Raw genomic sequence first — 26382 nt, forward strand, 5'->3', positions numbered from 1 at the left:
TAACCTTTTTTATTCCATATACTTTATGTGTAGCTCTTATTCTACTTTGTCACGTTTTGATACAGGCGATTTTTAATTTTATCAGTTGCTGGCCAATAAAATAACAATACGAGCCCTGCAGTGGGCTTTGGAATACTTGCTAGGTTATTTCAAATATCCAAATCCTCATCATTCATATTAAGGCTGCATTTTCACCACGTTTCACACTAACATGTGAAGTCTAGAGACGATACAAATATGATATACACGCAACAAAAAAAATCAACCCCCTTTTTTTTTGTTTCCATTTTTCATAAGCTTACCTAATAGCTCTAAAACTGTTTTTATGTACACTAAGGTTTGTCCCTATATCAATATTTTGCTACTGGTACCTAAATATATTTAGATACTATTGTAAATAAAAGGGGACCACAAAAAAATGGCAATAGTGGCTATATTTTAACAAAAAAAATTACATTACATTAAACATACATTATAAATACAAATAAAATAGTGACCAAACTAGACAGCTTGTCTTTTGTAGTTAGTAAAGCTCTTAATTTGGCTGCTGACGTAGGCAGTAACAGTGTGTCATTTTCCATTCTATTTTGTCAGAATTATGAGGGACAAGTGGTGGAAAATTGATTATGGTAAATGGTAAATGGGTTGTACTTGTATAGCACTTTTCTACCTTTTTTTAAAGAACTCAAAGCGCTTTGAGAGTATTTCTACATTCACCCACACACACACATTCACACACTGATGGCGGGAGCTGCCATGCTAACCAGGATCCATCAGGAGCAAGGGTGAACTGTCTTGCTCAAGGACACAACGGACGTGACTAGGATGGTAAAAAATGGGGATTGAACCAGTAACCATCAGATTGCTGGCACGGCCACTTTACCAACTTCGCCACACCGTCCCCAATTATAAACCTACTTGTTTTGTCCCTCCCAAAATTCAATTTAAATACACCCCAAGTATTAAAAATATAGATATGGATAAGACTGAAATGACACGCTGTGGTACAAACGCTTAGATACTATGCACAACCCACATAAACAGACATTTTACACACATCTAAGCGCATCCTAAATCCTCCATGCTCTGACCTGTTTGATCCAGACTGGATCCAGGAACACGGGCCTGGCTGCCCCACTTTAGCAGATATCACACTCACACTCACACATCCGTGCTTGACATTATAACAGTTCTGGCGTCTCATGTTTATTAATTGGGTTTGCTCTTTGGACTGGAGTGTGTCTGCCCTGAGGGTCAGACTGTGTTGGACTGTGATGAAAGTCAGCCGACAGCATTGCGGTCTGTAGATGTGTCACACAGATACTGCCTCCGATAGACTTTTTAAGAAAATGTAATGTTTAAAAAGTCTTTTTTTGTTTCATAAGAATGGGTTTTCATTTGTTTTTGGGGTAATAATGGCAGATTTTCCAACATTTAGAGGTGCCAATCCAACATGGAGCCTGAAGATGGATTTGGATTATCTTGTATTTAACAAAGCAGTCACACGGGAGGAAGAAGGCTCAACGGCTGGTAGGACAAGGTGGCAAAGGCTGAATGATTGCATCACAAACACAAATCTAGAACAAAGCTTCAAAGCAAAGATGCTGTGCCGTCAAACTCATTCTGAAAACTGATCCAAGTGTGCGGGACTCTTGAGAAGTGATTATGGACATGGAATATGAAACATGTTCAACAACAAATGCATTTTTTATTTAGTCAGTTTAGTATGATGAATGTGTTTTAAGGCAGAAAATACTATTTTACTCAATTTATAAGTTAAAAAAAAATGTTTACAGTCAATCGCATTCATTTGACCAAATATTTTTTACATTTGAAAGAGAGATTTTTTTTTCCAGAATTATTTTTTGGAGTAATAAAAATATATGTTTTTTTTCTATTTTAGATATAATAATACAATGGAATGCATGGGTAACAAGCATATAAAATAGGTTTTCATCAGTCATTAAAAGCGTGAACAGGTGTTTGATTGCAGAGGGAGAGAAGGAGAAGGTAAGCAAACAATGCTATCAAGTGGACAAAGAGGCACAACATGGCTTGGAAAGGGCAATACAGGTCTGACATCTTCCTCCGAATGATTAATGATATCATATCCTGCTTTTTTGAGGTGGATAAATACTTCTTGGGGGAATGAAACACATTATTTTGGGTACATGTAGTATATTCTAACTGCTTAAGACTACCTGAGACTTTAAAGGTAAATAATTATTATTATGATAAGTATTTGACAACCTTTGCAAAACGTTGCTTGATTTTTTTAATGCATGTTATTTTGTATTCAAAGTATAAAAAAGAAGGGTTCATTGCAGTAGTGTGTCTAGGGTAGGGAGAACGTGCAGCTTTAGAACCGCATGCTGCTCTTTAGAGCTGTATGAAAATGGAAAAAGATGGTGGAAAAATATATTTTTTGCCATTTTTCTAATGACTATTAGTGAGTATTTTAGCAAAAGGCAAACCGACTAAGAAGTTGGAGGAGAACTCAGGAAAGACATGGAAATATATTTTTAAAAAATCTAAATGGGGCAATAAAACCCGATATTTTCAGCCATCTTTCTGAACACAAATACAGAAATGTTACTATTTTTTCTGGAAACAAAACCAGATGCTTTAGCTGTAGCCATTTTTCTGGTGACAAAACAAGATTATGTTAGTCAAAGTCACACCGATTAACAAGACAAGTCTACTGTGCTATTTTTCTGTGAAAAAAACTTGAATGATTTAAAAGTTTGGCTCACGACTTGAAGATATGGAAAAATGTTTTTCTTCCTGAAGATAAACCATTTAAGAAGCACTCAACTCACACATGCTTACTCCAAATCATCATTGATGCAGAACCAGCAGACAATAACCAACATTATGTTTCATGATCATTGGAAATTCCCCCGACAGCTCGTACAGCAAATGAATATGTTTGTCTTCATACAAGGAATAACGTTAGCTAACTTAGCATCAACTTAAGACAATGATGTTGCCTAGCTAGCTAGGACTTCACTTACATCTCTCATTCCTCGCTGCTTCTTCCCTGCTGCGGGCGAATAACTTTCTGATATCCATCTAGGAGTTACAGTTTGAGTTAAATCAAAATCAAAATATAATTAACAAATTGTTGTTGGTTAACGTTACCTACCTCAGCAGTGATTCGCATCCTCTCTCTCTCTCTCTCTCTCTCTCTCTCTCTTTCAACTGAAGTCTCGATCCACACGTGAATAAATTACCATATTAATTAGCCATGTGCTCATTGTTACGTGGAGTGAATACAGTAGCAATCAATTACCATACTAAATAGTATGTGCGCTGTTGTCTATGTTATGTAGACTTAAAACTTTGAAGCGTTTTTTTTTATTGGTGAAATTTTTACTGGGGCACTGCAGATCAACACTGGGGCATGTGCCCCAGTGAAATGTGTCTGGCAACGCCCCTGCTGTACACCATATTTTATTCCGCCAGTCTCAAAATAAAATGTAAGTAAATTGCCAATCAATTTGTCATTTAAACATTGTTGAATAACTTTCCACTGCCCTCTGCAATGACTTTGTCTCAAGTTATGTACTGATACACTCTCCCAAAATAGTCATGATTCGTTTACCAAATTACATTCCCAGCATGTGCAAGACTGGCTTCCCATTTTAAGTATAAAGAGAACCCAGCGCAGGTTTGCAGATTCTCATTCGGAGCTAAATTGAAAGCATTGGGCCATTACCAGAGAGGCAATCATGGCATGCGGGGAAAGCTGATGTTATGATCTCGGTAATGTGAATCAAAATGAAATTTAAGTCAATCACAAATCAGAGTGGGCGCTGCAATGATTTCATCGCACATTATTAGCTCAGTGTGCCATCAAGATATCAACCAGGGCTCATTAGTTCGTCAAATAGCAAACAATGCATTCTGCGGGAGAGACACGCACCATTAAAAAGTCCTAACATCTTACCTATTTCCTGCTATTGATCTTATCTCAAAGTTGTCCTACTGCTCAAAGGGAGAGCTATTTTGTCATTGCTGTTTGGAGAGTTCGACTACAAGAACAAAGTGAAGCTTGGGGAAAAGAGAGGAGCAGGTGTGGACTAGGGGGATGCAGGCACTTTGATCCGTGCTCGGAGCGAGTGGTGAAGAGCAGAACCCAGAGAATAGCAAAGAAGATCGCAAAGAAGGTATATGATTCCCAATACTGACAGCCTGAACACATGAAGAGAGAGGGAGACCGTTGAACAGATTGGGCGAGACACAGATGGAGAGAGAGGATGGCAGGATCGGAGATATAGCGGAGGGAGACGGATAAGACTAGGATGTTAAAAGGATTCCAATGTTTTGGGAGTTCTCTGCGGCCCTTTGCTAAACCAATTAGTATTGAACCCTTTGTAGCAAAGTGCAGCGGTCTCTAACGTTGTTAGCTGTAGACAAGCAAAGCCCACAGTCGCCTTTAGAGCCATGTTTTAATTGCCATGTCAGGCCAGTGTGTTCACATGAAATTCAGCCGATTAAGTCCACTTTTATGATGGCAAAAAGACAGTCATAGCCATGGCATGGGAATGAAAACCCAGATAAGTTTGTTTGCAGTGGATTTGTTTGACCGACAGTATATTTTAAGGGATTACAAATTTGTAGAAACCAAAAGATGTCTTGCTGCCGTCAGCTAGTGGTCCAAACACACCAAATGCACAAGACATAATATCTTTATTTGTTTTTGGCCAAATTCTGTTGTCAGGGTTTTTGGAAAAAACTTTGCAAAACACAGAAGACACACATGCAAGGGTTTTCTAAACTGTGGCCCAGGGGATCGTTGTTTAACTATCCACCTGTAATATTCTAAAATTAAAATACATTAATTATTAAAGGGGACCGAGATGAATTCCGTTTTTATGACTTATACATAAGACACTTCACCCTTGCTCCTGATGGGGCCTGGTTAGCGCCTTGCACGGCAGCTCCCGCCATCATTGTGTGAATAGGTGAATGTGGAAATAGTGTCAAAACTCTTTGAGATCCTTGAAAAAAAAGGTAGAAAAGCGCTATACAAGGACAACACATTTACATTTACATTTATAATTGTTTTTACAATATTGGATACTCCTCAATAAGGGTCATGCATTTTGGCGTGAGTTTGTACGCAGTTTTGGATGACTTTTGTTTTTGCAGTCTGGCTACATTGTGACATCATTAAAGGGCTCCTATTATGCAAAACCAACTTTTCTTACCTATTGGTACTTGTTTTCATGCATTTAGGATCTCCATGAGTCCCGATAATGTACAATCATTCCATGGAGGCATGGCAGAGTTATTTATAAAACCATCTTGCCAAATGAGAAGTTTGGAATTCATGACTTTAGTGACGTATATTGCCTTAATTACGTCAGCGGATATCGCAATATCCCGTAGAGCTTTGCACGACTCCACTATTTGTATTCTGTTGTAGTCCAAAGTTGTAGTCAATAAGTTCCTTATTTTTCTCTATCCTCTTGTTGTGGGGCATACATGTTTTTGTCCTACATAGGGATTAGGAATGATAGGCCAAATTAAAAAATTTTTTTATAAATGATATGAATGCAGCTCCCCTTTAAGATACTAAGAAATACAGTTTGCCATAATGGAGGTGATTATTATTAAGTTAGAGCAGTGACTCCACACTGTATGGAGTTACATAATTAACTGCCAACCGCTTGTCAGTCGGAGGCCTAAAAAAAATACATAAATACAGTATCAGAATTTGTGAAACGATATTAATCAGTAATGGGGATAATCCATCCATTTTCTACTGCTTATTCCCTTCAGGGTCGCGGGGAGTGCTGGAGCCTATCTCAGCTGCATTCGGGCGGAAGGCAGGGTACACCCTGGATAAGTCGCCACCATCACAGGACCAACACAGATAGACAGACAACATTCACACTCACATTCACACACTAGGGCCAATTTAGTGTTGCCAATCAACCTATCCCCAGGTGCATGTCTTTGGAAGTGGGAGGAAGCCGGAGTACCCAGAGGGAACCCACACAGTCACGGACGGGGAGGACGTGCAAACTCCACACAGAAAGATCCCGAGCGCAGAATCGAACGCAGCACCTTCATATTGTGAAGTGAAGTGAAGTGAATTATATTTATATAGCGCTTTTCTCAAGTGACTCAAAGCGCTTTACATAGTGAAACCCAATATCTAAGTTACATTTAAACCAGTGTGGGTGGCACTGGGAGCAGGTGGGTAAAGTGTCTTGCCCAAGGAAACAACGGCAGTAACTAGGATGGCACAAGCGGGAATCGAACCTGCAACCCTCAAGTTGCTGGCACAGCCACTCTACCAACCGAGCTATGCCGCACTAACCCCAATTTGACCGTGCTGCCTGTAATGGGGATAATAATTAATGGAAATCAATTAAGTTCAAATAAGTAAGGAGATCAAAAACCTTAAGGATACATACTTAAATTACTACATTAAAAATGTTGCCTTGATCACCCAATTTATTAACCATTTTTGTCCAGTTATGAAATAATTTATTGGTGATTGTTGATGTATGAAACAAACAGGCGCAACAACAAATCAAAACCACAAATTAAACTGACTAACCATCACTACAAACCTGGACATAATGGTAATATTGTGGTTTGATGTGTGTGGACGTCCGGCAATATGTTTTTAATGCCCACTTTTTGGACGGGAACAGCAACAATGTCATTAATGCCATTTTGGAAAGATCTGCAGAGTTCCTGTTAATTTGAATCCAAAATGACATAAGACAACACACACACATTTTTGGGCATATCAGCAGGGAAGCGGCAAAAATAAGAATGTTAAATTTGTCAGCAGTCGGCCTGTCGCAGCAACAATATGTTGTCGTTTACAGCCACAACCACTATGATGGCCACATGATCACGGCCTGTTTTTGCAGGAGCCAAATAGAGAGCCATACTTGAATCTATGTTTATTTTATCATTTTTGAGTGATTTATGTGTGTATGTCAGTGTGCATGTGGTGAAAAGTTCCCACGCAGGCCTAAAGGGGCAGGAGTGCGCTGGGCGCGTGATTGGCAGTCGGCCACCAGCATACCGTCTTTAACCTCACCTGTCTGTAGACCTCGGCTTTATAGAGGCTACCATTTATTTTGTTTCCCGAGTATTCTGTTCCTTGATTTTTGTAAAAAAAAAAAAAAAAAATCTTCAATTGCGCTGCTGGATCAGTTTGAATTAGTGGATTAAGAGCGTAAAAAGGAAGAATAGGTGACAAGGAAGGCTGTGTATATGGTGTGAATCAGACAAGATGCCCGTGCCCCAAGTGGAACAAACATTTGAAACAAAGGGGTTATAGGAACAATCACTTTCAGTGTTTTATGCCACTTCAAGTTTCTTTCATTCATTTAAATCCATCAGTTATAAAAATATGTTATAAAAATTAGAACATTTAAAACAATAAAAATATGTTATAAAAGTTAAGAGATTTTTCTGACAAAGTTCAATAATATGATTGCTTTGAATCACATTAGGAATGTGTAGCACTACCACCACTTGCAAAAATACACAATGGTTCCTTCCTTCTGATAGCGGCAAACTGAGCATCTTACGCTTTTCACTCAACACAGACGTTACGTCTTTAAAGGGGAACATTATCACCAGACCTATGTAAGCGTCAATATATACCTTGATGGTGCAGAAAAAAGACCATATTTTTTTAACCGATTTCCAAACTCTAAATGGGTGAATTTTGGCGAATTAAATGCCTTTCTGTTTATTGCTCTGGTGGCGATGACGACAACCGCCATTTTAATTTTCTACACATTGTAAACATTGGGTCTCAGCTCTGTTATTTTCCGTTTTTTTGACTATTTGTTGGAACCTTGGAGACATCATGCCTCGTCGTTGTGTTGTCGGAGGGTGTAACAACACTAATAGGGAGGGATTAAAGTTAAACCGAAGATGCGAAAGTGTCTGCCGCCAGACCCCCATTGAATGTGCTGTACTGTTTTCACATTTGACCGGTGATGACAGACATGGCACAGAGATGTATGGATAACCTGCAGATGCATTTGCAATGATAAAGTCAACAAAATCACAAAGGTGAGTTTTATTGTTGACTTATGCCATAATCAGACATATTTGGTTGCAGCGTGACTGCCAGCTAATCAATGCTAACATGCTATGCTAATCGATGCTAACATGCTACGCTAATTGATGCTAACATGCTATTTACCGGCGATGACAGACATGCCACAGAGATGTATGGATAACCTGCAGATGCATTTGCAATGATAAAGTCAACGAAATCACAAAGGTGAGTTTTGTTGGTGTTGACTTATGTGCTAATCAGACATATTTGGTCGCGGCGTGACTGCCAGCTAATCGATGCTAACATGCTATTTACCGGCGGTGCTAAAGCAGACATGGCACAGAGATGTATGGATAACCTGCAGATGCATTTGCAACTATATTACGTTTCCTTCCACCCACATTTAATGCGAAAAAAACACTTACCAATCGACGGATTTAAGTTGCTCCATTATCACAAAATGCGAAAGTCCTGAACGTTTGGTCCGCAAATTTTACCGGCGATGCTAACGCAGCTATTCGGTCATGCTATGGCTATGAATAGCGTCAATAGCTATGTGCTCAATAGCTTCAGTTTCTTCTTCAATACTTTCATACTCCAACCATCTGTTTCAATACATGCGTAATCTGTTGAATCGCTTAAGCCGCTGAAATCCGAGTCTGAATCCGAGCTAATGTCACTATATCTTGCTGTGGTCTTCCCATTGTTTGTTTACATTGGCAGCACTGTATGACGTCACAGGAAAATGGATTGTGGTTTCGAAGATAACACAAATAAGGCACTTTAAAGCTTTATTTAGGGATATTCCAGGACCGGTAAAATTTTGAAAAAAACTTCAAAAAAACAACAAGCCACTGGGAACTGATTTTTATTGTTTTGTAACCCTTTTAAAATTGTGATAATGTTCTCCTTTAAAGCTCACCTTTATGCATTGACACACATCGCAAAATGTTGACAACCAGGATGATGTGATAGAAGACATTTTTAAATATGATAAATATTTTACTGGCAGAATCAGACAAAGCTACAATTTAAGTTTCAACTTTGCCTCCCATAGCAAATAACTGCAGTGTTCAAGAAACCTTGTATAAACTTTGACACTGAATATTGCATATGGTAGAGCAGTGGTTCTCAAATGGGGGTACACGTACCCCTGGGGGTACTTGAAGGTATGCCAAGGGGCACGTGAGATTTTTTTGAAATATTCTAAAAATAGCAACAATTCAAAAATCCTTTATAAATATATTTATTGAATAATATTTCAACAAAATATGAATGTAAGTTCATGAACTGTGAAAAGAAATACAACATTGCAATATTCAGTGTTGACAGCTAGATTTTTTTGTGGACATGTTCCATAAATATTGATGTTAAAAAATGTATTTTTTTGTGAAGAAATGTTTCGAATTAAGTTGATGAATCCGGATGGATCTCTATTACAATCCCCAAAGAGGGCACTTTAAGTTGATGATTACTTCTATGTGTAGAAATCTATATTTACAATTGAATCACTTGTTTATTTTTCAACAAGTTTTTAGTAATTTTTAAATCTTTTTTTCTAAATAGTTCAATAAAGACCACTACAAATTAGCAATATTTTGCACTGCGATACAATTTAATAAATCAGAAACTGATGACATTGTGCTGTATTTGACTTCTTTATCTCTTTTTTTCAACTAAACATGCTTTGCTCTGATTAGGGGGTACTTGAATGAAAAAAAATGTTCATAGGGGGTACATCACTGGAAAAAGGTTGAGAACCACTGTAGTAGAGTATAAATACTGGCATTAGATATGGATGCTGCTGCGGTCTAAGGATGTGCAAAGTGCACTTTTACTGAGATGAAAATACTTGGACTGCACATTTAGACCACTGAAAATGTGTTTTCAACAGTTGGCTGCTCTGTTAAATAGAATTGTACTTTTTTATATTGAATCACAGTAGCAGTTCTACCTAATGAAGGGTTCTTTTATTGACTATCTCGAGTCTTGTCTGGACTGCAGCTGTTTTTCACACTGAATAACACAGCTGTGAATGCGCTCCAATCCCAGGGGCAACATGTCTGCCACCTCGAGCCGCACTACATGTAAAGTCACTTTAACAACTCGTAGTTGTGTTTAAGAGCTCGTGGCTGTCTCTTCTGACAACCTCATCAACAAGTGTTAAACAAGTTTCATGTTCCTACCTTGGAAAATGGCTGCGTTCTGGATGATGAGACGTTTGAGTTGGGCACTGACAACCTGCAGGCCAGACTCTATGTTGCTGCGAGCCGCTACCTGATATCGCTCCTCCATCTTTTTGGAACAGCAGGTCGGGCCTTTGGTCTGGCACACCTGGAGGTCAGCACCTGGCAACAACAGAGATGCGATGTAAAAATCATATGTTGGATAATATAACAGCAGCCGTCTAAGATGAGACTCCAATTGAACTTAATTAATCTGAAGAGTAAGAGTTATTTAGCAGAGCTGAAATTCAAAAAATAAATAGCTTCTAAAAATACGAGTCCCTTTGATACACAGTCTTGGGCTGTTTTCCACAGAGAGCAATTTGGTCAAGAAAAACTTTGGGACCAGTCAAGGCTGCACTCAGATCAAAAAATCCCTTTTTTGCAGCAAGTTAGGAGCCAGGGGGCATACTGGGACTTGTAGACAAACAAACCCAGCATGCTCTTACTATGTAGGACATCACAACAACCACTGATAAGACTCCTGAGGTATAAAATAAATAACTTGTGCGCACGTTGCAAGTCATGCCGAAGGTTGTTTGCACATCGATTGATGATAACTAATTGGACTCACATGGATCTTTTTTCAAGGTACGCACCAAGGAAAGTAAAAATTTGAATTTTTTTCCGACGAAAACAAATGACAGAGAACAAAGTTAGCATGAGCAATTTTACTGAAGTTGCGATGACCCTAAATTAAATTTAACGTTTGAAAATTAATTTTACTAAAAGTTTTTATGGAAGTATCAAGTCTCTCAATAATTTTAATTGGTTCTACTTCTACTTTTTTATGAACAACACAATTGGCACGGCTCCGTTGCAGAAAAGGCTCCTGAGATATAATGCATAAGAAGAAAGAGGGTTTAATGTACTCTGACCAATAAGTGCAGACTCTTTACAAGAGTATGCCCTGTGGTTTTATGATCTATACAATCTTAAAGTTTAACAAGTTTTAATAAAAGACTACACTTTAGGTGAAACTTAGAAACGGCGGATAAACCCATAAAATTAACATCATACTCTCTGACAGCAAGGAGAAGTCCAGCTCAAGTAATGTTTATTTTTATGACTCTTATAGAATTATTAAATTGTAATATTCAAATTGACAACTTTTTTTAATTCAGAAGAACTTTATTAATTCATAGCTATGTGTTCAGTTGAGTGATCAGTTGCCAACATATGCGGTCCTCTCGGAGGTTTCTCATAGTCATCATTGCCACTGACGTCACACAGGGGTGAGTTTTCCTTGCCCTTATGTGGGCTCTACCGAAGATGTCGTAGTGGTTTGTGTTGTGGTTTGTGCAGCCCTTTGAGACACTGGTCATTTAGGGCTATATAATTCAAAATTGATTGATTGATTGATTGAATTTGAATTATGTTTTTTGCCAAAGTAACAAGATACTATAATTGAATACTTTTTTTAAGCTTTTTTTTTTTTTTTTCAAATACGGTCCAAACCACACGCATTGCCAGGCAGGGGACAACAATGAAGACAAAAGCACGTGAGCAAACTGACAATCAAGAGAGAAATGTGCGAGACTTTTTAAAGCATGGCTTCTTCTCCAGCACTGGTATTGCTAATGTTTTAACTTACTCCAATCTGTAGAATAAATTGTTAATCTTCAATTCTAGTCACCATGCCTTATTCAGACAAACCATTAAAACAAAATAACCTGGAAGGACTATGCCCTTCAGAATAGGAGATCCAAACACTAGCGAGAAAGGTAGCTATGTCACTGTAAAAAAAATATCCTATTTTTATGGTTAATTTACTCTAAATGTATACTGTATTTTTCTATTTTTTAAATAGGTTATAAAACTGTAGAATTGAAGACATTATCTGTAAATAAACAATCCGCCTGTTATTTTAAGTAATATGCCAGTAATGACAAACTATGTATATTTCTATTTTTTTACAAAAAAATACCAAATTAATCATACATAGCATTTTCTGTTTTCTTAAATCATTTTCAAATTCGACTTTTATATAAAAGTCTATGTCCATACTAACAAGCTAACACTTTTATATGTAATTTTAAGGTAACTCTTATTTTTTATGTATTAATGTGTATTTTTAAATTAAAGTTGAAAAATACATGTAGCCTGTCATATAATGGTTTATGCTCCTACTAACAATTAAAAAAAAATTTCTGTAAGACATGCGTTGGTGACTGCAGGACATACCTGGTCAATAGCCATACAGGTCACACTGAGGGTGGCCGTACAAACAACTTTAACACCTCAACCGACGCACGGAGGGGGTGGGAGTGATGTGTGGGGGGGTCGGGGTTGGGTGGCCGGTTTTGGTGGGCGCGGGGGTGTATATTGTAACACGGAAGATTCAGGGCTGCATGGAATTCTGGGTATTTGTTCTGTTGTAGTTATGTTGTGAAATGGTGCTGATGTTCTGCCGAAAAGTGTTTGTCATTCTTGTTTGGTGTGGGTTCACAGTGTGGCGCATATTTGTAACAGTGTTAAAGTTGTTTGTATGGCCACCCTCAGTGTGACCTGTATGGCTGTTGATAAAGTACGTATTGCAGTCAATAATGAATGTCTACCGATGCCTCACACAACATGCGCCTAGGTCGGCACGCTGTTGGTACGGTGATTGAGTGAACGCGGCTATAGATTATAGGACAATAAGGCAGTGCTATCACAGCTCGCCCTTAATATGCTTGTCCGGGTGAACATCGGGACAATCTCTCAGGTAGGTCATCTGAAAGTCTCCTGGAAAAATTAGGAGGGTTGGCAGATATACTGCAAGTGTGGGATAGCCATTCAAAGAAGGTGAATTCACTTTGCACCAGGTTTCTACATCCAGTGCCCCCCAGGTAAATTGAGTTTGAGACCCCTGATCTTAACAATTAAGAAAAAAATCAGTAAAATAAATATTTTTCCGTGGAACTGCCAGTATTGTCACTTCATTAAAGGTGGTTGATTGTAATAATTTGGAAAAACTCTGAAGAATAAAGGTATTTTTCTGCAGAACTGTTTGCATCTTCACTTTATTAAAGGTGGTTGATCGTAATAGTTTCGTAAAAATCTGTAAAATTATATTTTTCTGCAAAATGTTTCATGAAAATTTCGGTAAATAAATTGTTTTTGATCATTATTTGGTTTACAATGTTTTACTTTAATTTTATGGTTTTCGTTTGGCAGCCATAGCTGCCAGTAAATGACCGCTTTTTTAAAGAATTTTTTTTTACAGTGTATGTAATGCCGCTACTGTCCAACACTACATGTACGATAGCACTTGTCCCGACAGCATCCCGTGCCCACCCACAGAGTCAGCGGTGCCTGCCCTGGGCTGGTAGCTGATATTTTAGTGAACAAATAAAATAAAGATGAAAATGTTGACAGAAACAAAATCCAATCATGTTAGATATCTCATTGGAGATGGGTGGGTCAAGTTCGGAATATATCCAATCACAGCTCTTTAACAGCTTACATGTGAAAGAGGGGCAAAAAGTTATTTACAAAGGAGAGCCAATCAGCTGCTTTTCCTTGTGAAATAAGGAAGTATGATTTCTTTTGGCCAAAACAAAAATGTATACATTTAACACGTTCCACATCGTGTGCACCTGAGAGAAAGTGAAGAGGACATGTTTAATTTTAATCAATCAATCAATCAATGTTTATTTATATAGCCCCAAATCACAAATGTCTCAAAGGACTGCACAAATCATTACGACTACAACATCCTCGGAAGAACCCACAAAAGGGCAAGGAAAACTCACATCCAGGGGGCAGGGAGAATTCACATTCAGTGGGACGCCAGTGACAATGCTGACTATGAGAAACCTTGGAGAGGACCTCAGATGTGGGCAACCCCCCCCCCTCTAGGGGACCGAAAGCAATGGATGTCGAGCGGGTCTAACATGATACTGTGAAAGTTCAATCCATAGTGGCTCCAAGACAGCAGTGAGAGTCCCGTCCACAGGAAACCATCTCAACTGTGATGCCATCAGCAGGCGAGTCTTCCATCATGACATCTACACAACTGAGTAAAAGTTAATTCTACCGTATTACTGCTTTACAAAAAGTAATTTTCTCTGCCTGAATGTATTGTTTATTTAATGGTGAATCTAGAGCAGTATTTTTCAACCACTGTGCCGCGGCGTGTGCCGTGAGATACAGTCTGGTGCGCCGTGGGAGATTATCTAGTTTCACCTATATGGGTTAAAAATATAATTTGCAAGGCAGTAATTATAGTCTGCAAATGATGTGTTGTTGTTGAGTGTCGGTGCTGTCAAGAGCGGGAGGCAGTGTGCAGGTAAAGAGGTGTCTAATGCTTAAGCCAAAAATAAACAGAAGGTGAGTCCCCCTAAGAAAAGGCATTGAAGCTTAGGGAAGGCTATGTGGAACCAAACTAAAACTGAACGGGCTACAAAAGTAAACAAATACAGAATGCTGGACGACAGCAAAGACTTACTGTGGAGCAAAGATGGCGTCCACAATGTATAACCGAACATGACATGACAATCAACAATGTCCCCACAAAGAAGGATGAAAACAAATGAAATATTTTTGATTGCTAAAATGAAGTAGATGCTGGAAATATCGCTTAAAGGAAGACATGAAACTGCTACAGTGAAAAACCAACAAAAAAAAGAGAAAAAAGCCACCAAAATAAGAGTGCAAGACAAGAAGAAAAACACTACACACAGGAAAACAGCATAAAAGTTAAAATAAGTCATGATGTGATGTGACAGGTGGTGACAGCTGTACACCTACTTTGAGACAAGAGCTATAGGAATGCATGCTTGCTTATGCTTTAAGGTCATATCCAACAATTGTGACAACCACATTTTACTGTTAAGTGAGTGTCAATTTTAAATAATTTCTGCTGGTGGTGTGCCTCAGCATTTTTTCAACGCAAAAAATGTGCCTCGGCTCAAAAAAGGTTGAAAAATACTGATCTGGAGGCCTGACTTTTAATGTGGTTCAACTTGCTTATGTCACACGCACAGCAAAAAGTGGAAGTGGATGCAATGTTTCCTATTTATTCATTTGTGGTGCATATTTATTAACAGACGAAAGGATATAGCACCCCCTTATCCCTGAGAGGAAAAGTGGTAGAAAATGGATGGATGGATGAAATGTGTCCCCTTACATATGTGTATTTGCTGCTTCCACTTTCACCCCACCTATAAACAATTACTGATAAATGGAAAGCATTGCAGCTATGTTCGCAACACAGTCATACCTGCTTTGCCAGAGACGCAGCATGAATAAATATAAAAAGTGCCTGAAAGATATTTATAGCATATAAATATCGGGACATGTAATGTCATTCAAATTACCACATGCACATACGTACGGTATTTGACTGTCACAGTATCAACAGGACTACTTGTTACTTGTCACCAACTAAATGTCAAAAAAACATCACACATTAAAGGCCTACTGAAATGAGATTTTCTTATTTAAACGGGGATAGCAGGTCCATTCTATGTGTCATACTTGATCATTTCGCGATATTGCCATATTTTTGCTGAAAGGATTTAGTAGAGAACATCCACGATAAAGTTCGCAACTTTTGGTCGCTAATAAAAATGCCTTGTCTGTACCGGAAGTAGCAGACGATGTGCGCGTGACGTCACCGGTGTGAGGGCTCCGCACATCCTCGCATTGTTTATAATCATAGCCACCAGCAGCGAGAGCGATTCCGACCGAGAAAGCGACGATTTCCCCCAATAATTTTAGCGAAGATGAAAGATTTGTGGATGAGGAAAGTTAGAGTGAAGCAATAAAAATAAAAATTAAAAATAAATAAATAAAAGAAAAGGGCGACGGATTCACGCAGCAGTTGGAGCGATTCAGATATTAGACACATGTACTAGGATAATTCTGGAAAATCTCTTATCTGCTTGTGTTAATAGTGTTTTAGTGAGATCATAAAGTCATACCTGAAAGTCGGAGGGCTGCAGTGAACGCCAGTGTCTCTGAGAGAAATCACTGGAGGCGCCAAGATCACAGCTGCCTTTTTGACAGCTGCAGGAGGAGGTCGCATAATCCGCTGAAGAGCCGACTTAATATCACAATTGGTTGACATGTGGTAGAGAAACATGTTCGCTTGACCGCTCTGTGTTAAAGCTTCACAACAAACAAAGAAACAGGCTGGGTTTCTGTTGCTAAAGGCAGCTGCAATCCACCGCTTTCCACCAACAGCATTGTTCTTTATAGTCTCTATTATTAATTGAACAAATTGCAAAAGATAACGCAAAACAGATGTCCAAAATACTGTGTAATTATACGATGAAAAGAGACGACTTTTAGCCGTGAGTGGTGCTGGGCTGAAATGTCCGCTTCAACCAATAACGTCACAAGCACGCGTCATCATTCTGCGATGTTTTCAACCGGATACATCGCGGGGAATTTAAAATTGCAATTTAGTAAACTAAAAAGGCTGTATTGGCATGTGTTGCAATGTTAATATTTCATCATTGATATATAAACTATCAGACTGCGTGGTTGGTAGTAGTGGGTTTCAGTAGGCCTTTAAGCAGCTTCTTTGGCGTTTCACCAGCGGTCGCAGAAGACAACTTTTTTTTTTCTCCCAGAAAAGTGGCTCCAAGATACTATGTTGCAACTTGAAGCTAATAATGAAGACACTGAAATGTAGTGTACATTCTGCAGACAAACAGGTACATTTTACATAGGCTAAAATCATTTGAATCATCCTTTTTCTGACAAAAATAAGAGCAAAGGGCACGCTGATCAAGGCCGGCTCTACATGTGAGGAGGCAAATTAAAATTTTTGAAGTTAAGAAAGTACATTTCGATATACTCACAAAATGAATTTATTACGAGTTGACAAAATAATCAGCAGTAGCGGGGAAACCTGCTGAAAAAGGGACACGATAGACTAGTATCATCTTCTCTCATCTCCGTCCCTCAGCTGTCAGGCTCCGTGAGGCGGTGCACACACACAGACACACACACTTCACTCATAATAAACCGGCCTCGATGACTAAAAACGAGACGAAAGTATTGACGAACAAAAAACAATCATGTTTAGTTTTGTCTTGTAGATGGGTGGGAGAGGTTGGATATGTATGCAATCACAGTACTTTAATAGCATACATATGAAAGAGAGTGGGGGGGTGGTTATGAAGGAGAGACAATCAGATTTGTTTTCCTTTTTACAAAACCCAAAAACCAGTAGAGTTGGCACTTTTTGTAAATGGTGAATAAAAACAGAATACAATGGTTTGCAAATCCTTTTCAACCTATATTCAATTGAATAGACTGCAAAGACCAGATGCTTAACGTTCTAACTGGAAAACTTTGTTATTTTTTGAAAATATTATCTCATTTGGAATTTGATGCCAGCAACATGTTTCAAAAAAGCTGGAACAAATGGCAAAAGAGACTGAGAAAGTTCAGGAATGCTCCTCATACCCTTACTTGGAACATCCCACAAGTGAACAGGGTAATTTGGAACAGGTGGATGCCATTATTTGGTATGAAAGCAGCTTCCATGAAATGCTCAGTCATTCACAAATAAGGATGGGGTGAGGGTCACCACTTTATGAACAAATGTGTGAGCAAATTGTCAAACAGTTTAACATTTCTCAACGAGCTATTGCAAGGAATTTAGGGATTTCACAATCTACGATCCATAATACCTTGAAAATGTTCAGAGAATCTGGAGTAATCACTGCATGTAAGCGATAATACAGACCTTTGATCCCTCAGCGGGACTGCATCAAAAGTGACAGTGTGTAAAGGATATCACCACATGGGCTTAGGTACACCAGAAAACCAGTGTTAGTAACTACAGTTAGTCGCTACGATGGACTGATGCAAAGTTTAAAAGGGTTTTGTGGTCTGACGAGTCCACATTTCAAATTGTTTTTGTAAACTGTGGACGTTGTGTCCTCCGGAACAAGGAGGACAAGAACCATCCAGATTGTTAAAGGCGCAAAGTTCAAAAGCCAGCATCTGTGATGGTATGGCGGTGTATTAGTGCCCAGGGCATGGGTAACTTGTACATCTGTGAAGGCACCATTGATGCTGAAAGATACATACAGGTTTTGGAGCAACAAACAGTATGTTGCCATCCAAGCAACGTTATGCTTATTTCAGCAAGACAATGCCAAGCCACGTGTTACAACAGCGTGGCTTGATAGTAAAAGTGTGAGTACTAGACTGGCCTGCCTGTAGTCCAAACCTGACTCCCATGGAAACTGTGTGGCGCATTATGAAGCGTCAAATACGACAATGGAGACCCCGGACTGTTCAACAACATAAGCTTTACAGAGGCCTAGTGGTTAGAGTGTCCGCCCTGAGATCGGTAGGTTGGGAGTCATACCCAAGACTATAAAAATGGGACCCATTACCTCCCTGCTTGGCACTTAATATTAAGGGTTGGAATTGGGGGTTAAATCACCACAAATGATTCCCGGGCACGGCACCGCTGCTGCCCACTGCTCCCCTCACCTCCCAGAGGGTGAACAAGGGGATGGGTCAAATGCAGAGGACAAATTTCACCACACCTAGTGTGTGTGTGACAATCATTGGTACTTTACTTTAACTTTACATCAACCAAGAATGGGAACGAATTCCACCCGAAAAGCTTAAAAAATTGGTCTCTTCAGTGCCCAAATGTTTACTGAGTGTTGTTAAAAGGAAAGGCCATGTAATACGGTGGTAAAAATGCCCCCAATGCCAACTTTTTTGCAATGTGTTTTTGCCATTAAATTCTAAGTTAATGATTATTTTACAAAAAAAAGTTTCTTGGTTCGAACATTAAATATCTTGTCTTTGCAGTGTATTCAATTGAATACAAGTTGAAAAGGATTTGCAAATCATTGTATTCTGGTTTTATTTACCATTTACACAACGTGCCAACTTCACTGGTTTTGGGTTTTGTAGATAAAGAAGTTGACTTTCCCACCATCCATCCATCCATCCATCCATCATCTTCCGCTTATCCGAGGTCGGGTCGCGGGGGCAACAGCCTAAGCAGGGAAACCCAGACTTCCCTCTCCCCAGCCACTTCGTCTAGCTCTTCCCGGGGGATCCCGAGGCGTTCCCAGGCCAGCCGGGAGACATAGTCTTCCCAACGTGTCCTGGGTCTTCCCCGTGGCCTCCTACCGGTTGGACGTGCCCTAAACACCTCCCTAGGGAGGCGTTCGGGTGGCATCCTGACCAGATGCCCGAACCACCTCATCTGGCTCCTCTCGATGTGAAGGAGCAGCGGCTTTACTTTGAGTTCCTCCCGGATGGCAGAGCTTCTCACCCTATCTCTAAGGGAGAGCCCCGCCACACGGCGGAGGAAATTCATTTCGGCCGCTTGTACCCGTGATCTTATCCTTTCGGTCATGACCCAAAGCTCATGACCATAGGTGAGGATGGGAACGTAGATCGACCGGTAAATTGAGAGCTTTGCCTTCCGGCTCAGCTCCTTCTTCACCACAACGGACCGGTACAACGTCCGCATTACTGAAGACGCCGCACCGATCCGCCTGTCGATCTCACGATCCACTCTTCCCTCACTCGTGAACAAGACTCCTAGGTACTTGAACTCCTCCACTTGGGGCAGGGTCTCCTCCCCAACCCGGAGATGGCACTCCACCCTTTTCCGGGCGAGAACCATGGACTCGGACTTGGAGGTGCTGATTCTCATTCCGGTCGCTTCACACTCGGCTGCGAACCGATCCAGCGAGAGCTGAAGATCCCGGTCAGATGAAGCCATCAGGACCACATCATCTGCAAAAAGCAGAGACCTAATCCTGCGGTTACCAAACCGGAACCCCTCAACGCCTTGACTGCGCCTAGAAATTCTGTCCATAAAAGTTATGAACAGAATGGGTGACAAAGGACAGCCTTGGCGGAGTCCAACCCTCACTGGAAATGTGTTCGACTTACTGCCGGCAATGCGAACCAAGCTCTGGCACTGATCGTACAGGGAACGGACCGCCACAATAAGACAGTCCGATACCCCATACTCTCTGAGCACTCCCCACAGGACTTCCCGAGGGACACGGTCAAATGCCTTCTCCAAGTCCACAAAGCACATGTAGACTGGTTGGGTAAACTCCCATGCACCCTCAAGAACCCTGCCGAGAGTATAGAGCTGGTCCACAGTTCCACGACCATGACGAAAACCACACTGTTCCTCCTGAATCCGAGGTTCGACTATCCGACGTAGCCTCCTCTCCAGTACACCTGAATAAACCTTACCGGGAAGGCTGAGGAGTGTGATCCCACGATAGTTGGAACACACCCTCCGGTCCCCCTTCTTAAAGAGAGGAACCACCACCCCGGTCTGCCAATCTAGAGGTACCGCCCCCGATGTCCACGCGATGCTGCAAAGTCTTGTCAACCAAGACAGCCCCACAGCATCCAGAGCCTTAAGGAACTCCGGGCGGATCTCGTCCACCCCTGGGGCCTTGCCACCGAGGAGCTTTTTAACTACCTCAGCGACCTCAGCCCCAGAAATAGGAGAGTCCACCACAGATTCCCCAGGCACTGCTTCCTCATAGGAAGACGTGTTGGTGGGATTGAGGAGGTCTTCGAAGTATTCCTTCCACCTATCCACAACATCCGCAGTCGAGGTCAGCAGAACACCATCCGCACCATACACGGTGTTGATAGTGCACTGCTTCCCCTTCCTGAGGCGGCGGACGGTGGTCCAGAATCGCTTCGAAGCCGTCCGGAAGTCGTTTTCCATGGCTTCCCCGAACTCTTCCCATGTCCGAGTTTTTGCCTCCGCGACCGCTGAAGCTGCACACCGCTTGGCCTGTCGGTACCTGTCCACTGCCTCCGGAGTCCTATGAGCCAAAAGGACCCGATAGGACTCCTTCTTCAGCTTGACGGCATCCCTCACCGCTGGTGTCCACCAAGGAGTTTTAGGATTGCCGCCCCGACAGGCACCAACTACCTTGCGGCCACAGCTCCGATCTGCCGCCTCGACAATAGAGGTGCGGAACATGGTCCACTCGGACTCAATGTCCAGCACCTCCCTCGTGACATGTTCAAAGTTCTTCCGGAGGTGGGAATTGAAACTTTGTCTGACAGGAGACTCTGCCAGACGTTCCCAGCAGACCCTCACAATACGTTTGGGCCTCCCAGGTCTGTCCGGCATCCTCCCCCACCATCGCAGCCAACTCACCACCAGGTGGTGATCGGTGGAAAGCTCCGCCCCTCTCTTCACCCGAGTGTCCATAACATGAGGCCGCAAATCCGATGACACAACTACAAAGTCGATCATGGAACTGCGGCCTAGGGTGTCCTGGTGCCAAGTGCACATATGGACACCCTTATGTTTGAACATGGTGTTTGTTATGGACAAACTGTGACGAGCACAAAAGTCCAATAACAAAACACCACTCGGGTTCAGATCCGGGCGGCCATTCTTCCCAATCACGCCTCTCCAGGTTTCACTGTCGTTGCCAACATGAGCGTTGAAGTCTCCCAGTAGGACAAGGGAATTACCCGGGGGGGCACTTTCCAGTACTCCCTCGAGCGTTCCCAAAAAGGGTGGGTACTCTGAACTGCTGTTTGGTGCATAAGCACAAACAACAGTCAGGACCCGTCCCCCCACCCGCAGGCGGAGGGAGGCTACCCTTTCGTCCACCGGGTTGAACTCCAACGTACAGGCTTTGAGCCGGGGGGAAACAAGAATTGCCACCCCAGCCCGTCGCCTCTCACTGCCGGCAACGCCAGAGTGGAAGAGGGTCCAATCCCTCTCGAGAGAAGTGGTTCCAGAGCCCTTGCTGTGCGTCGAAGTGAGTCCGACTATATCCAGCCGGAATTTCTCGACTTCGCGCACTAGCTCAGGCTCTTTCCCCCCCAGTGATGTGACGTTCCACGTCCCAAGAGCTAGCTTCTGTAGCCGAGGATCGGACCGCCAAGTGCCCTGCCTTCGGCTGTCGCCCAGCTCACAATGCACCCGACCTCTATGGCCCCTGCTATGGGTGGTGAGCCCATTGGAGGGGTGACCCACGTTGCCTCTTCGGGCTGTGCCCGGCCGGGCCCCATGGGAACAGGCCCGGCCACCAGGCGCTCGCCATCGTGCCCCACCTCCGGGCCTGGCTCCAGAGGGGGGCCCCGGTGACCCGCGTCCGGGCGAGGGAAATCTGGGTCCATGATGTTTCTTCTTCATAAAGGTCTTCGAGCTGCTCTTTGTCTGATCCCTCACCTAGAACCTGTTTGCCTTGGGAGACCCTACCAGGGGGCTTTATGCCCCCGGACAACATAGCTCCTAGGATCATTGGGACACGCAAACTCCTCTACCACGATAAGGTTGCAGCTCAGAGAGGAGCATTGGGACACGCAAACTCCTCTACCACGATAAGGTTGCAGCTCAGAGAGGAGGACTTTCCCACCAGCGGCGTAAAAAAAAAAAAAAGTGTATTTAACGTTTTACACTGTAATATGGGAACACCTAAGAGAAAGTGAAGAGGACACATTTTATTTTTGACGCTATATGATGCCATTAGCAGGCGAGTCATAGATCGTAACATCTTCACAGCTGGAAGTTAAAGCTGTGTGTATTTGCTGCTTCCGGGTCCCCTACATTCATAAACAAATCATAATGAAGGCACGTATCGTAACTCCGTTTCACAAGACACATACTGTACATACCTGCTTTGCCAGAGACGTAGCATAAAAATAAAGAAAGCAATTGCTCAAAAAGGTTCATTATGTCATCTTATTCATATACTCTTTCAAATTGTCTTCTAATCAGACAATATTTCCGCTATATTAGATGGAATCTTTACCTAGATAGACTTAGGTAAAGATTCCATCTAATATAGCAAAAATATTGTCTGATTACAAGAAAATTTGAAAGAGTAGATGAAGAAAGCAATGTCACTACTGTATTAGCAAAGAAAAACATGCTGGAGAATGATGGAAAGGCGTGTACACATGATGCTCCCTTTACATTTCTAACTACCCACCCAGGCTACCACTTGTTCCACCTGCTACCATCGAGCAGGCGCTACAGGTGCATCAGAGCCAGAACAAACAGGCTCAGAGACAGCTTTTTTCCCCAGAGCTGTCACCATGTTGAACTCTAACTTATAATAATAATAATTCACCCCTGTACAATATCCTGACCTAATACCCTACTGTGCAATACTACCCTTCTAGTGCAATACGTCCGACACTGATTGTTATTTATTACTTCGGTACTCTTGCCTTGTTCTGTATATTGTACAGTATTTTGTATTTCTATAGTGTTTTGTATATTGTACAGGATTGCTTATTATTTTTATTGAATAGAATAGAATTGTTAGTTTTTCCTTTATTACCTCTTGTGTTATTTATTTTACCCCATATTTGTTCCCACAACCGCACCTTAAGTTGGAGTCTTTAATCTCGTTATATGCAAATATAATGACAATAAAGTCTAGTCTATTCTATATGTCTGCTTAAACGGCCTTGACACAAATGTGGCGCAAACCTTTGCCAATTGAAAAAGCAAGCAGTCGCCTACTTAACAGATGGAGAGACAAGCCAAGTTAAAAACAGCAACAAGCTGTGTATTTTTTTCTCATCTAAATATCGGCAATGCATATCCTTCATGTGAAGGGGGCACGGGGACCGTGCGAAGCATCACTCGCACCGTTAGTGGTGTGTTAATGGCCAATTGCAGTCTGCTTAATTTTGGGGACTGCTGATCAGCGAGGGAGATGGCACTTAAGGCCACTACATAAAGGTGAGTACCAAACATCTGCTGGTACTCACCTGAGTGGCTCACTAAAAAAAAGTTATGTGCACCCTATATGCATTGACTTGTGGAGTCAAAAATGATTTTAACTACATCATTCCAGACCAGGTCAGCACGGTGTTGAGGGGTTAGTGCGTCTGCCTCACAATACGGAGGTCCTGGGTTTAATCCTGCGCTCGGGATCTCTTTGTGTTGAGTTTGCATGTTCTCCCCGTGACTGCGTGGGTTCCCTCCGGGTACTCCGGCTTCGTCCCGTTCCAAAGACATGCACCTGGAGATAGATTGATTGGCAACACTAAATTGACCCTAGTGTGTTTTGGCCCTGCGATGAGGTGGCGACTTGACCAGGGTGTAGCCCGCCTTCCGCCCGTTTGTAGCTGAGATAGGCTCCAGCAACCCCGCGACCCCAAATGGGATGAGTGGTGAAAATGGATGCCATTCCTGACCAAAAGATCATGCTATTTTTGTGCTAGACAAATGTATTGTAAGTACCGGTAGTCTAAATAAAGGTGTTTTAAGATCAACTTTAAAGGCCTACTGAAATGAGATTTTCTTATTTAAACAGAGATAGCAGGTCCATCCTATGTCATACTTGATCATTTTGCGATATTGCCATATTTTTGCAATATCGCAACTTTGCAACTTTTGGTGCTGATAAAAAAGCCTTGCCTTTACCGGAAGTCGCAGACGATGACGTCACAAGGGTGAGGGCTCTTCACGTCCTCACATTGTTTTTAATGGGAGCCTCCAGCAGCAAGAGCTATTCGGACCGAGAAAACGACAATTCTCCCATTAATTTGAGCGAGGATGAAAGATTTGTGGATGATGATATTGATAGCAAAGGAACATAAAAAAAAAATAATAATAAATAAAGTTTTTAAAAAAAAGGCGATTGGATTGGGACGGATTCAGATGTTTTTAGACACATTTACTAGGATAATTCTGGGAAATCCCTTATCTTTCTATTGTGTTGCTAGTGTTTTAGTGAGATTAAATAGTACCTGATAGTCGGAGGGGTGTGTCCACAGGTGTCTTGAGGCCAGTGTCTGAGGGAAGTCACGGCAGATACAAGGACGGCGCAAACTCCACAGATTTCCGGTAAGAGGCGACTTTTTACCACAATTTTCTCACCGAAACCTGCCGGTTGACAAGTGGTCGGGAACCATGTTCGCGTGACCGCTCTGATCCATAGTAAAGCCTCACCTCCGGGAATTTTAAACAAGGAATCACTGTGTGTATGTGTGGCTAAAGGCTAAAGCTTCCCAACTCCATCTTTCTACTTTGACTTCTCCATTATTAATTGAACAAATTGCAAAAGATTCAGCAACACAGATGTTCAGAATACTGTTTAATTGCGCGATGAAAAGAGACGACTTTTAGCCGCAAATGGTGCTACGTTAATATTTCCTGACAGTCCGTGACGTCACGCACACGCGTCATCATTCCGCGACGTTTTCAACAAGAAACTCAGGCGGGAAATTTAAAATTGCAATTTAATAAACTAAACCGGCTGTATTGGCATGTGTTGCAATGTTAATATTTCCTCTTTGATATATAAACTATCAGACTGCATGGTCGGTAGTAGTGGGTTTCAGTAGGCCTTCAAAGAGGCCTTATCTTTTATATTTAAGATTTTAGTCCACTAAATTTTCTGTAATTTTAGCTGACTAAAATATGATGTAATTTCATTGACCAAACTAATTTAGATGACTAATATTAGACTAAAACTAAAATACATTTTAATCAAAAGTAGTGACTAAAACGAAATAAAAAAACTGCTGTCAAAATTAACATTGCATTAGAGTGGCAAACACTATTAATACTTGGATTTTAATGACGTCACGTTCGGCTCCTTGAATATGCGTGATGGTCAAGCAGCGTCTGTTTTCAATGGGTACCAGGCGCCTTTCCGCCTTTAAGAAAAATGCCCCTATGCTTGCGTCGTTTTCCAGCTTCATGAACTGTTGAAATCATGTTACTCGAAAGCTAATCAAGAATGACAGAAGAGTGCAAAATTTTACTAAAGACACCTTCAAGATGGCACACTCCAGTACAAGGAAGCAGAGCTAAAGAACGCATGAGTTCGCAGTGATCACTTCGTTAAAGATTTTTTTTTTTTTAAATATACTCTACTCTTAGTACTTTCCATTGAAGTACTTTCTTGATATTATTTGTATTTTAATTTAACTAACAGAAACCAGAAAGTCAATGTCGATACTTTGTCAGGAAATGTACTTCAATGTCCCCCCTCTTGTTTACTTTGTATACAAATGTGTCAGAGTACATATGACAACAGGACACAAATCAAATATTGTGATGATTCAGTAATTGTTAGTTTGTTAAATAAATATGCAGTCAAGGGTGTCGAGCTGTCAGGTACTAGTTTGTTTACATGGACTCGTCATTGCAAGATGCAAAGTTTA

The 26382-nt window shown here is 41.3% G+C and overlaps 1 protein-coding gene across 3 annotated transcripts in view; it reads right to left on the reverse strand.

Annotated features, from left to right (window-relative positions):
• gpc3 (glypican 3) overlaps nucleotides 1-26382 on the reverse strand; it is a 375529-nt gene that overhangs the window by 313460 nt on the left and 35687 nt on the right. For all 3 annotated transcript variants that reach the window (XM_061901683.1, XM_061901682.1, XM_061901684.1), the window contains exon 2: nucleotides 10234-10395. In XM_061901683.1, the coding sequence (XP_061757667.1) occupies nucleotides 10234-10395 (162 nt within the window). The remainder of the gene's footprint in view (nucleotides 1-10233; nucleotides 10396-26382) is intronic.

Source organism: Nerophis ophidion, linkage group LG05, assembly GCF_033978795.1.
Source record: "Nerophis ophidion isolate RoL-2023_Sa linkage group LG05, RoL_Noph_v1.0, whole genome shotgun sequence".
NCBI classification, from domain to species: domain Eukaryota; kingdom Metazoa; phylum Chordata; class Actinopteri; order Syngnathiformes; family Syngnathidae; genus Nerophis; species Nerophis ophidion.